Below are 14,332 nucleotides of genomic sequence, written 5' to 3'. Positions count from 1 at the left end.
TGAAGAGTTCAATGGTTTTCCTTGGATACAAGTTGCTCCCCTTTGGTAGTTAAAAGATTTTGAAAGACCACTCAGTGCGTTTTTTCTAATAATTCTTTGGGACATTTCATCAATTACTCTTTCATCAATTACATCTCATAATTGTACTTCATTGATTAACACTTGCTCTAAAAACCTAAAGTAATTTTTTATTGGAATTGCCTCATTATTTTACAAATAACTTCTTTTTTTCCTGATTTTTCGAAAATCAAAATTCTCTTAAATAAAAATAGGCAAAAAACTTAGTTGATTCACTGTACATAAGATTGTAGAAATTTAAAGAAGTAATCTTATGCAATGAACATTTTTCTTTTACAATCGAAATGAAACGTGACAATTCTCTTTATAGAAGTGTAAATTGGTATTTTACAATTACTAGTCCCACAGAAAGCTCTGTCCCTTCAAAATCTCTATAAACGTAAAATAAATTTTTGAAATTCTTAACGGGTTAAATAAAACTATTATCATTACAAAATGTATACATATGCATATGATTTTGTTTGTTAAAAAGTTTAAATAAAAACAAAAACTAATTAACAGCAAAGTAAAAAAAATTTATTAAATGACAATTCATCACTGTCAAATTATCTGCAACACCATCATCATCAACAACATCTTTTTCTATTTTTCAATTTCATAACAAATGAGGATGAATGAGTGTTTAAAAGAAATGGCCAAACAATTATATACAAACATTTTGGCATATAATTAAATTATCCTATAAATTAAAACAACAAAATTAAGTTAAAAAAATAATAAAATTAAATATGTAAATTGATATTGTACGTGTGTGTTTGTTATTTTATTTATTTATGTATATTATTGATCGTCATTTTTAATTTTGTTTATTTATTTTATTGTTTTTCTTATTTTTTTTTTTTTAAATCACAACTTACGAAATTCTAAAAAAAAACTAACCCGGAACTGAGACACAATTGATTAAGAAAGAAATACACCAATACAATTAAAAATACAAACCATCCATCCATCCATACATATATACATCTATACTATAAACAAATAATAATAATAACCTGCTTCGACAAGAGATTAACACATAAATTGCGCTAATTCTGATAAGCTTAACGAAAAAATAATAATAATATTAAATAAATAAAGCTTCACAACAACAATTATAATAAAAAAAAATCATTTAATAAGGCACAAAAAGCTAACGAAATCAAAAATCGAAAAAGCTTATACGACGAAATATTACACAAAAGAATTGAATAAATTTTAACTCGAATAAATATTTAGAGGGTTCACATCACATGAAAAAACCTATTGGCCAATCAACAAATAACTTTAAATAAATGAGAGCAAAAACACAAAAAATGATTAAGACTAATTATCTATAACATATCGTAGTCGGAGGCAACTACATTAGGCAGATAAATTGATCTGGTATTAAGATTGATCATTTTATATAATTCTAATTTAGATTATAAAATGAGTAAGCTCTTACTATAAAGAAGCAGAGAATCTAGTCATATTTGTTATTGATTTAAAGTCAATTTAAATAATGAATTAATTACGATAGACAGATGTGAACAGAGTATTTTACTAACAAATTTGTATAAACAAATAACCAACATCAGCTTTTAGAATGATTTTACATTATAATCGATTCGTTTTGGTTAAGTTGTTTCAAATTCCTTAGACCTGGTTCACACTAGGAAACTTTTGTTGAGATACTTTTGATTATGTGTGTGAGAGAAAGAGATATTTGATATTTCTTTCTCTTTCTCACACACAAAAATCAAAAGCTTCCCAGCAGTTCGACAGGACAGTCCCGAACTGACCACTTAACCTACCACTAGTGGTGGCCCTAGCCACCTGACTATCCAGGTAACCGACTTCCTACGAGAATCGTCACTCTACACCCTACAAAGAGACTGTAAAGAGACGATTGCCTCCGCTTTCGCTTACAAAGGGGACACTAAAGTGACGACTGTCTTTCGGAACTTCGGAAACAACTTTTAAGACTATAATCTCTAAGTTACTTGAGGACCTTAAAAAGACGACTGTCTCCGCCTCCGTAAAAAGACGACTGTCCGCTTACAAAGAGGACACTAAAGTGACGACTGTCTTCAATCTCGATTACAAAGGGTACATTCGTGACGAATGACCCAAAACATACGAATTACGATCATCCAGGTGATTAACTATTAGTGGAAATTACTGTCTTTTTCGTATGCATTGACTCTTTGTCGAACTGCTGGCTTCCCAAAAAAAGTTTCCCAGTGTGAACCAGGTCTTAATAACAAAAATTTTCGTATATAAACCCTTGCATACACTGAGAAAGGAGATAAGAAGGACATTTCTTTATGTTGATGTTGACATTATGTACTTCATTAAAGCTAATCGATTTAAATGTGAAGTATACTAACAGCTAATTTCACACAACGCTTTCGATTAGGGTTCTATAGTTGAAACGAAAAGTCGACTTTTGTATTTAGTTAAAAGTCGACTTTTTGTATTTAGTTAAAAGTCGACCTTTCGACTTTTTGCATTTTATGAAAAGTCGATTTTTTGACTTATTCGACTTTTTTCGATTCTTTTATTATTATGGACTTTTTCAAGTTTTTGACTTTTTTCCACTTATTTAAAATTTTCGACTATTTTTGACCTTTTTCTACTATCTTCGACTTTTATTTCCAAAATCGACTTTTATTTTTTGGGATTAGATTTTTCAAAATAAAATACATTTTCATATATTAATGAGATTTTTTTAATTCAATTTCAACAAACTTAAACATTTTCTTTACAAACATGATGATTTGAAGATTTTCATATATAAAATAATTAAATTCATGTAATATCGAAAAATACCGAGATCCCGAAATTGCAATTTTGAAACTCCAGATTCCCGGGATTTGTAAAAACTAGTTCTGATTGGCATCCCTAATTTCAACTGATGTCATTTTCAAATTGGAATCTTACCCTCATATTCATAAATGCTTAATAAAGTTATTGATGGTTTAATGTAGTAGTTTGCATTTAAAATGTGCGTAATAAACTTAAAATAAAGGATATTTATGAATACGGGGCTTGTGTTCTAAAATATGTGAATATTATTAACAATATTTTATAATTTTTATTACTCAACTATCATGAAGAAAGCCCTTTAAACAACTTTATATTTTATATTTATTCATACAATTTTCCGTACTCCCGCAAATTCTTGCCTAATTTTGATTGAAAGAAAAAAACTATTATCATACCAGGAGAATTTGTCTATTGAAAGTCTAAAGCATTCCGTGCTTACATGTAATGCTTATTATAATAAAAAGTAGATCTACGTTAAGCATTCCACGTACATCCTAAGCTTTTGTACAGTTTACAAATACATTATTCTACTTTGAAAGCGTAGAACGCGTGATGTGGACCTCCATTTTTAGCGGTATACTTAACAGAACAAGCTGCTAGTATTATTATAATGTCTATATAGAATTAAATTTCCTACATTTTGGATGGAGATTAGTTTCGATTTCGAGCCATAGGGCATTTTTTTAACATTGCATTGATATTTTCAAATTCGTTATTAATAATGTTAAAAACTAAGTACATATTATGGCTTTTTCTAAAACAAATAATTTTTTTTAGAAATCCTAATGGAAAGTTATTAATAGCCCATTCAGACCGAATCCAATTAAATTATAATTTACCTGTTTAGACCTGTGTTTTTGACAAATGATTGTTTGCGTAAAATTTTATTTTCAAGCTTTAAATAATCACATTTATCACTTTTGTCATTTTTTAATAATTTTAATTAAATTGTTTTATGAAATTAATAATTGCATAGTTGTAAAAATATGTATTTTTTACACTAAGCCAGGGATGTACATTGTGACTTAAATGATTAACTCTGCAGTTACACCTACAAGTTTTCTTTTCAAACACAAACTTTTTAAATTGATTCTGTGACATAAGCTGCAGGCAATACAAAAAAATTAAGTCTAGAGAATGTTTTTCAGAAGAACAATTAAAAATTAATCACAAATTTATTTATTGATTGTAAAATTGAAAAAGTAGATGGAAAGAAAAATTGAAAAGCAAGTTTGTTTCAATTTTTAAAAGTGTGAGTGCATTGGTAAAAAAAGGAAACTTGAAAGACAAAACTTGATCGTGTAACGTCCAAGTAAGCAAAATAACTTGATTTAAAGTCAATAAAATGTCGCAGAAATTAGCTAATTTCAAATAGAATTCGTTCGAAATCTAAAAATAACATAGTTTCATTTGGTCTGAATAAATCCAATTGGATCTTGAGGTATACATATGTATTTGTTAATAGTATAAAGGGGACGATACGTGTATTATGCATTACGATCATAAATACGTTTTTAATAGGGTTCTATAAATCGACTTTCGAATAATCGAACAATCGACTTTTGTCGAAAAAAGTCGAAAAGTCGAAGTCGACTATTTTGTTCCAAAAAAGACGATAACTCGACTATCGTTTATGAAAAAAGTCGAAAAGACGACTTTGTAAATAAAAGTCGGAAAGAGTCGAAAAAAGTCGAAAAGTCAAAAAAAGTCGAAAAGTCGGAAAAAGTAGAAAGAAGTCGAAAAAACTCAAAAAATTGCAACAAATTGAAAAAATGTAAATAATTTTTTTTATTTTATTTATAATAATAATATAATGTTAAATGGCAACATTATAAATTTACGCTTCTGGCAACTTTATAAATTTTTAACTCTGGTCTGAAAAAGTCGAAAAAAGTCGGAAAGTCGAAAATAGTCGAAAAAAGTCAAAAGTCGAAAAGTCGGAAAAAGTCGACTTTTAATTAAAAGAAAAAAGTCGAAATGTAGACTTTTCATAAAATGCAAAAAGTCAAAAAGTCGACTTTTCCTAAAATGCAAAAAGTCGAAAAGTCGACTTTTCGTTTCAACTATAGAAACCTAGTTTTTAAACGTTATTTTATTGACGGAGCTTCGAATCGAAATGCAGAAATGCGGCAACGCGATAAAGCCAAAAAAGTTTAAATAGTGTATTTTCAATTAATAAGTTGCACACTGTAGTTTGACCTGGTTCACCCTGGGAAACTTTTGATTTTGTATGTGGGAGAAAGAGATGGTTGATATTTCTTTCACTTTCTCTCACACACAAAAATAAAAAGTTTCATAGTGTGAACCAGGTCTTTGTAAGATCCTGTTAAACAAAAACATAAAATATGATTTTTGTAAACACTAATAGTGTTAAAAAACTTAAAAAATTATAAAAATGACGCGTGGTGTGTAACTTGCAGCTTATAAAGCGCGAAAAGTTTGTAAAGCGTAAAACTCGTAAAGTACATCCACCTTTAAGGTGAACGATTGCGAATCTTATAAATAATCTTTAATTTCTTATACTAAATCTAATAATCGATTCAGATATTCTCCAATAAATACATTTGATTACATGTCATAGCTGTTAAGTTTTATTATCTAATAAATTTATTATTAAATTATAAATATTTACTATGAAATAACATGAAAATCATTCTTATTAGCTTTGTATATATATACATGTGTATGTGTATGTACGTATGAATTTCCATATGTATGTATGAAGTGTATTCCATGAACTGTGTGTACAAAGGTTTGTTTTCGTCTATAAAAATGGTGTTGTTTTCTCATATTCGCTGATTCATTAAATATAGTTGTCGTTTGTTTTTCATTTTTTGCGATATGCATGAGTTAGCTGGCCATGTGGTAATTATTTTACACCAGGAAGATCTCAAATTAATATATACATACATATGTATGTATGTATGTATGTATGTATGTATGTATGTATGTATGTATGTATAAAAAACAAACTTATGTGTGTCTTTAATTTTAAATAATCCTTTAAAAGTTATAATATTGTAACCTCTTATCTTAAACTAAAATTTACTTTTTTAACTTAAAATATCAAACTCAAAATACCTACCAAATTATTGTGGTTTTAAAAATTAAATAAAACTATGTAAAATTGTATTACATAGAACCTAGTATTTTGTTGTTAAATCGAAATTTGTTGATATTTGTTGTAGTAAAAATATGAAATATGAAAAAACAAATGTTTTAGAAAAATAAAAAATATGAAAAATATGCTATCACAATGTTCGAAATATGAAAAATATATGCAATTTAAAGCAAAATATGCAATTTATGTATTTATAACAAAATATGCAAAAATATGTAATAGCAAATCGATGCCATTTTTTTTTTGCAAATTCTTTGATGCGAAAAGAAAACTAGTTAACAGTTAATTTGAGTTACTGACTAAAAACAGGAATTTGCATAGAAACACTTCCTCAGCAACCTATCACACTAAGGGCGGGTTTCTAATTACTTAGTTCAACTAAGTTTAAATTGCTGTTAGATTAAACTCGGAACAAATCTAGGCAGACTTTAACCCATAATTGTGTTTTTCAGTTTTAGATTTAAGCTCAGTTAACTTTGTTAGTATTGCCAACTTTTCACTCAAAAATAGAAGCAAAGAACTATCACACTAAGGGCGGGTTTTTTACTACTCAGTTCAACTAAGTTTAACTTGCTGATAGATTAAACTTGGAACAAATTTAGGCGGACTTTAACCGATAATTGCGTTTTCAGTTTTAGACTTAAGCTTAGTTAACTTTGTTAGTATTGCCAACTTTTCACTCAAAAACATAAACAATGAACAGCTGTTTTTTGCAAACAATACTTTTGTAAAATGGAAAATTTTGGAAAAATATAAAATAAACATTTAAAACAATCTATATATATAAAAGAGTAGCGTTACTGACTGACTGATTCATCATCGCACAGCCTAAACGGCTGAACCTAGAATCATGAAATTTTGACAGCAGATGTGTTTTTGGTTATGTAGATCCACTAAGGAGGGATTTTTGGAAATTTGTACATTTATGGGTAAAAAGGGGAAAAAACGGGTAAAACAGGTTTTCTTAATTATCTTACACAAAATTAGTGATACAAGAAAAATTTTAAATGCACCTGTATCTACACTTAAAATGAGCAGATGGGTGTCTGGTACTTTTTTGAAATTCGTACTTTTAAGGGGTAAAAATGTGTAACAAAGGTGATTTTGGTACCTTTTTGGTCCTTTATAAATTTTAAACTAATTAATATAATCAAAGTTTTCTAAATATTTTGGATACATATCTCAAAATTATGAGACACCTGTTTCGTACTTTTTTAAAATTCAGTCCTTTTTGGGTGTAAAAGGGACAAAACTGTATTTATGGTACTTTTTTAGCACATTAAGTAAAGTTTTTCGGTTTACTGAATTATTCCTATTAAATTACGGACTAACTCTGTAATATTTATTGCAATAAAATTTTTGCTATTTCACCGGGTAAAAAAGTACCTAAAAGGGGAAAAAACGGGAAATTTAATTCTATTCAAACTCATTGAGCCAACTTTTATAAAATTTCAAAAAGTAGTTTATTTACTCACACAAAATAAGCTTTTGGTATATTATTTTGGAATTCGAGTACTAAGGCCTATATAGGACCAAATTCAAGTAAATTGTTTGGTACCTTTTTTAAAGCACAATTTTTCTGGAATAAATTAATGCAGATTTGAATCGTTTGAGTTTTATCTCTGATATATATGTAGATTTAAATACGGAACATTTTGTAAACTTAATTCTCGGAAAAGTATACTTCTAAGCGAAAAGGGGAAACATTGTACTCTTTTTATTAGTACTTTCCACATAGGTAAACTTTATTCCACTTTTGGTAATTTTTCTTCCTTCAATAAACATACACGGTCCTCATTGAATAAGATTATTTAAGAGACAACTTTTTAGTACTTTTTATCTCATAAATTGTACTTTTTAATTTTCTAAAATATTCAACCTAGGAACATTAATTTTAACATACATGGTCTTGACTGAATAATATTCTGGGAACTATTTGGTACTTTTCTATTCTTCAAATGGATTCCTTATAATGGTTAACCGGAACACACGGTCCTTATAAAAATGAGAATTTATTGAGAGAGATCTTTGTACTTTTTTGTTTTTCCGATGGTACTTTTTGATATTTTTACGATATTGAACATAGTTAGGGTAGCGAAGCATCCAGGGTATGCTAGTAATAAATAAAACAAAATAAATCTAAAAATTGTAATTTACTTAAAATATTAAGTTCTTGTTCTTTCGAAATCATTGTTTTATTGTTTTTGTTAATTGTGTTTTCTAACTTATAACTTGAGTTTAATTGACCAATTACACTCAGTTAAACTAAGATAATAAGTAACTTTATTGATAACTGAAAAACACGAAACATATATTAAACCAGGCTTAACCAAAGAATGAAGATTATCTTTATTAGAAAAACTCGCCCTCAGTTAAATTAATATAAGTAACTTGACTGATTGCTGAAAAACACGAAACATATATATCAGGTTTAACCAAAGAATGAATATTATCTTTATCAGAAAAACCCGTCCTTAATGTTTAAAAAGTACCATCAGGAAATCATAGGGTTCCCTCTAGGAGCTACAACTGAAAATAAATATTTGTGGAAAAAGAGCTTCCAGTATTTTAATATACAGTCGAAACCAAGCCATAATATACAGAAATCTCAAGTTTTAATTAAATTGTTTTTATGAAGCTCTGAATGTTAAACTAATAATAGCTTATTTTATTAAAAACATATTGTTTTCCCATGTCCTTTTGGCCCTTGAGTTTTTTGTATAAAAATAAGAAAAAAAGAAAAAATGCCAAAAAAATTAATCCTAAAAAAGGGGGTGAAACTTACCGTTGTAAAAATGTCACCGCAATCAAAATAAATGGCTCTGCTTGAGTTTGAAGATGTTGTTGTGGTAGTCGAGGTATTATTTTGCACAATTGCTGCAGACATTTTGTATTTTATTTTATATTAAAAAAAAATATTAATGCAATAACAATGACATGCAACAGGGCTAGAGTTGATGACTATAGATAAATTGCTAAGCAATTGGAATTTTTGTTTTTATTTTTCTTATTAGTCAATTTTGTTATTGTTTTTAACACAAACACTTGGAACACTAGTTGAATTTGTTGTTGTTGTATTCTTATTATACGCTCGCTATTACAATCTTTATTGTAAGTTATTGGTTTGTCATATTTGTTTAAAATAACTTAATTAATTGTATTCATTTCTTTACATGTATGTAGTACTGTATGTATGTATTTTAAATTATTGTTCTCAATTGCTATTAATTTTTTGTTTTTTTTTATTTGCATTTATTATTGTTTATTTATTGTCTTGGCGGCGTTGTTGGACGACGAATGTCGACAATTGATGCAATTATATCTTTTAGTTGGTTTTCTATTGATTTTGCTAGAGAGTTAGAATCAATTTGAAACTTTATTTCCAATGCAACTAATCGAACTATGTTCTCCAAATTACGCGTGTATCTTTTTTATTAATATTATTTTTAAAATAATAGCAAAAACTCTCCAGTCAATAACACAATGATCGTCTAACACACTATTATTTGCATTTGTTGGAAACGAGCGGGCGCACACCAACTCACTACTCGCATTCAAAAACACACACAATTAAAGGAGAGGGAGCAGCAGCAGCTATTGCGACGTTGTTTGATACGCTGTTTTAAATTATACAAACGTAGAAACAGGCGACAAAGAAGTCGAAGCAGTAAAGGAATCAACAACAAAAACACATTAAAGTTTCATATAATACGAAGAAAAATCGAAATGTATACACAAATGTATATTTTTTATTATTTATTTACTGATTGTTATTTTGGTTCTTGAGAAGACAGATAAAAGTATAAAAAGTGCTAGGTTGCTTTATTTTTATTATACACTTTTCGTTTAAGTTGTTGTTGCCTTTTTCAACAGTTCTTTCAATTTATAATTTGCCTGAATTTGCTGCTTTCTGCATGCACATACATACAAACATACATAAACATTCAGTCACTCAAATGAAATATGAATGAGAATGTGTGAGTAGTTCTTATTTTTATTTCTTCTTTTTTGTTCTCGTCTTCGTTTTTAAACGTGTTTTTTCTTTGTTACTTTTCTTAATTCGTTTCTTTTTCTCCAAGATTTTATTCTTTATTTTTTGTTTGATTCTTTCTTTGTTTGTTTTCTTATTCGTTAACTCAGATCTAATTCTTATTATCAACTAGCGAACAAAATGACTAAAACAGAATTGAACACAATACAATCATAATAATAATAAAAAGTAGAGGAAGAGTGAGTGTAATTGTAATCACTTTTCGTCCGATCAGAGCGCTGTTTATACTTTTAGATCGTTACTTGGCGACTGTTAATGTGAGACTAGTGTAGCATTAAAGTTTGTTGCTTTACTTAACTTTATTTTTGCTTTTATGTTTTATTGTTGTTTTGTTGTGTGCTCCAGCAAGACATGATTTGATTTTGTTTTTGTATTTCTTTATATTATTACGTCGTTGTGGTTGTCGTTACGTTGGATTTTGTTTTTTATCGTTATTTTTTGTTTTGTTATTTCATTATTTACTTTGGAGTTTAGTGGTGGTATTTTCGTTATTCGATTAATCCGCTGCTGGTGGTAGTAAAAATGTCCGTGTACTATATTTGTTGTTGTTGCTTCTACTATGTAGTTAGTGGTAGTTTTATTGTTGTTTTTTTTTTTCTTTCTTAACTGCAGGCAATCAGTTTTGAACAGATCGTATGACAAATATACAAAGTAGAATGCAGAAAGTAAATAAAATAACAAAATATATATGTATGTAAGTATATGCATGTATTTTTAATGCACTTTATTTTTTACTCTTTCTAAATTGTTTGTCAGTTCTTAGTTCAAGGAACAGCATTTTTTTAATCCTAGTAGTACATACATACATATTTAGGTACGCACTTAAATTAAATAAAAAATGCTTTCTTTGCAAGTTAGACTTGCAACTTGTTGCATTTTTTATTGTATAATAACACATACATATTTATGTTCATAATTCATTAGTATATACATACTTATGTATATAAAATGTCTGTGTTGTCGAGAAGCTTCTAAAATATTTAAATCTTTTTTCTTCAAAAAAACGCCTTGATCTATAAAATAACTTTCCAAAACTTCTGTGCGAAGTCGACTATTGTATTAAAAAAGTCGTATAATAAATTTTGTAATAAAAGGTAAAAAGTCCCAACAACTATTATTAGAGTTAAAGTTTCATTATGACAGAGTTGTCAGATAAAATTTTTAGACATATTTGGGTTAAATCTTTGGAAAACATCGGACAATTTGCATTCCATATTTCATTGTATTCCATTCGGCATCTGACTACATAATTCCTAAACTGCTACACAAAAATTTCAATTTATTTTATTTATGCCGACCCTTCTTATACTTAAGCAATAAAAACTTACCAAAAGAAACAAAACTCGATAAAATATACAAAGCAATTAAAATTGCATATCCAAAAAAACTTTTTTTCCATAAGCAATATTATTGAATTTGAGAACTTAGGTTAGACCCTTGAGAAACTCCAGAAGTAACAAGAAACAAAGACGAACTGACATTATCAAAGAAACAAACTGTGATCTTCCAAAAAGATAAGAATAAATAAATTTGCAGGCAGATCTTGAAAAGTTAAAATTGTTATGAAGCTTATATACCAACTTAAAGTGACTAACAGAGTTGAATGCCATAGAAAGAACAGTAATCCTATTATTGTTAATGCTGTTCCTGATTACATCCGTCATACTCAGTAAGAGAGAAGTAGTATTGTGTCCCCTACGTTAAGCAAATTGTGATTAATATAAATTAAATCCAAATAACTCTAATAATCGGCGCTTCATTAAATGCTCTAAAATCTTTGATAGTACCGGAAGAATGGAAATCGGTCTAAGATCACAAAGACTGTTCACAACCTTCGATTTTGGTATAGGAACAAACCTAGCGGTCTTCCAAAACATTTGATTGTATTAAACAAAACGTAAGGAAATTTCTATATTAAAAACCTTATATCAATATCGTCCGTATCAATAGATCTCGACTTGATCTTATTAATAGCACTTATAACATCCTCCTCTCTCACACATCTAAAAGAACCAGAAATCTCAGAATCACTTCTGTCTGCCCTGCAATATTTACAAAAAAATCATTCTTGCAATTAGCATCAAAATCAGTCAATCACATATCACCCAAACAACCAGTACCCCTAAGAACCTTCTATAGACCCGCACTATCCAGACTTCCAAAGACCGCAGTATAATACCTTCTACGCTACGCCGACACTTTTCAATTTACAGTAAACCTTCTAATTCATAACAGACCTGTGAAGCAAATAAGCACCATAAGCAAAGACCGAGCCAGAACAATTTCCCGTGATATCATCGAATCATTTTTATTACAATAGAGTCTTCTCCTAACCACAGGAACAAATTTTATGAAATCATAAATAAGAAGTAAATGCGAACGCATATTCATATAAATTTGAAGAAGACCATCCCAATCTACTAAAATAAAATCAATAAGTTATGTAGAATTATGCGAAATGTCAAGATGTGGTCAAACTTGACCTCATACACGTGGGTCGAACAATAGATGACTTAGCTGAATCAAATAAATTATAATTGAAATCGCTAAGCACTCAACAAACCCATTTCAGCCCTAGAGATAGTAAGTTATAAAGCGTGTTAAATCCTTGGAGAGTGTTAAATTAGTAATATCTTTTATCAACTTCGAGTGAATGACAGTGTCGAAGGTTATCCAAGACTCCCGGCCGGTTATTGATGATTGAGGCCATTGGCAATCTGTGAGGTTATTTCTGTTAAAGCTGTTGTGATTGGCGAGCGGGAAATGCTCTTTCATGGTTGGTACTAATAGTGATTGCACATTTTTTCTACAGGTTATAATAGGTAGGATAGAGATTTTCCCTGAGTCTGGTTTTAGAATTGCATTAACCGCGCAACCTTCCAGATATCTGGAATCATCAATTTGTGATGAGAGAGTTCCAGGTAAGGGGCGGTGACGTATTGTATCTAGTTTAGTCAGGTAGTCTGGGCAAGCAGCGACATACAGACTATGGAAATGTCCGGGGAGCTCGAAGCGGGGAGCTATTTTCGTAGAGAAGTCTTCATCTATCTGGTCAGACATGGAATTTTCGCGTGGATCGTTTGATAGCTGTGGGTACCAACTCTCATGGTGAGTATTAAAATCAACAAACATTACTCTACTATTTCCTTGCATAAGATGGGAATTGCTGGGATGATAACTAGACGTAATGCTGTTATCTCCAGAGTTAATTGAGATTGTCATTGCTTTCAAGAAGTGGTCAAGAGAGAAAACTAGACCACTAGCTTCTATCATAATCCTTATCGAGGATTAATTTTAATTTAATCCCTAATCCTTCACCTAAAGATTTGCCCTTAAAGGAGAAACTAAATGGCCAATTCTATGAAGGAATATCGGATGTATGATTTTGTTAGTAGAAATGACGATATATAGACTGATGGGCCTAAAATCCTTTATGTTTTATTCTTTCGTCCTTGCATAAGGACGGTGACCCTTTTACTCCACAGTTCACATCCAATATCAGCAAAAAATATAATTTTGAAGGATTTTGTTCTCAGATGTGCAGAATATATATATATATTAATAAGATCGGTTAAGAATTATGGGAGTTATAAGCGTTTAAAGTAGTTACTAACACATAGAAACGAAAGTCACACTTATTTATGCTTGAACTTCCCAGCGGTCCGACGGGACAGTCCCGAACTGACCTACCACTTGTGGTGACCCCTACCCACCTGACTACCCAGGTAGTCAGGTGGCTCGTGGGACAAGCCCGTTTTACACCTTACAAGAGACAGTCAAAAGACGGTCAAGAACAATCTCCAAATGGGTTCTTGGAAGTCAGTTACACTACAAACTATTTGATTAAGATGGGTTAAATAACTACTCTCGGAAATACAACAAACAAAAAAACTTTAAAAGAGTATAATCTCTAGGTTTTTTGATGACAGTAAAAAGACGACTGTCTCCGCTGCCGCTTACAAAGAGGACACTAAAGTGACGACTGTCTTCATTCTCGATTACAGAGGGTCATTCGTGACCAATGACCCAAAACATACGAATTACAATCATCCAGGTTGTTAACTATTAGTGGAAATTAATGTCTTTTTCGTTTGCATTGACTCTTTGTAGAACTGCTGTGTACGTATCTGATGGTGTTTTGTTTCTGTATTTTACAATTATAGTTTTTACATACATATTTTTATAATTTCAATTATTAATTTAATTTCGATTAGGGAAGCGAAGCTCCCTTTGTGTATGTTAGTCTCAATTATTTGTCCAGATTTTAATCATAAAGCTATATAAAACCAATG

General features: G+C 29.6%; 1 protein-coding gene and 1 long non-coding RNA gene across 3 annotated transcripts in view; one reads left to right on the top strand and one right to left on the bottom strand.

The window, feature by feature from the left end:
• LOC111681488 (protein TIS11) overlaps window positions 1-10,365 on the bottom strand; it is a 56,698-nt gene extending 46,333 nt beyond the window's left edge. The window contains exon 1 of one of the 2 annotated variants that reach the window (XM_023443278.2): window positions 8,775-10,365. In XM_023443278.2, coding sequence (XP_023299046.2) covers window positions 8,775-8,876 — 102 coding nt within the window. In that variant the 5' untranslated portion in view covers window positions 8,877-10,365. Of the gene's footprint in view, window positions 1-3,707; window positions 3,841-8,774 lie in introns of those variants that run through there. The other variant, XM_023443279.2, reaches the window with a different exon arrangement.
• A 632-nt stretch (window positions 10,366-10,997) lies between these two features.
• On the top strand, window positions 10,998-13,145 carry LOC124418791. The gene is made up of 3 exons (XR_006940212.1): window positions 10,998-11,937; window positions 12,015-12,862; window positions 12,924-13,145. It is a non-coding gene; the product is annotated as an uncharacterized LOC124418791 (long non-coding RNA).
• Window positions 13,146-14,332: the final 1,187 nt, after the last annotated feature.

Source organism: Lucilia cuprina, chromosome 3 (assembly GCF_022045245.1).
Source record: "Lucilia cuprina isolate Lc7/37 chromosome 3, ASM2204524v1, whole genome shotgun sequence".
NCBI lineage: Eukaryota > Metazoa > Arthropoda > Insecta > Diptera > Calliphoridae > Lucilia > Lucilia cuprina.
The sequence above is the reverse complement of the archived record's forward strand: the minus strand, read 5'-3'. Positions and strand labels throughout refer to the sequence as shown.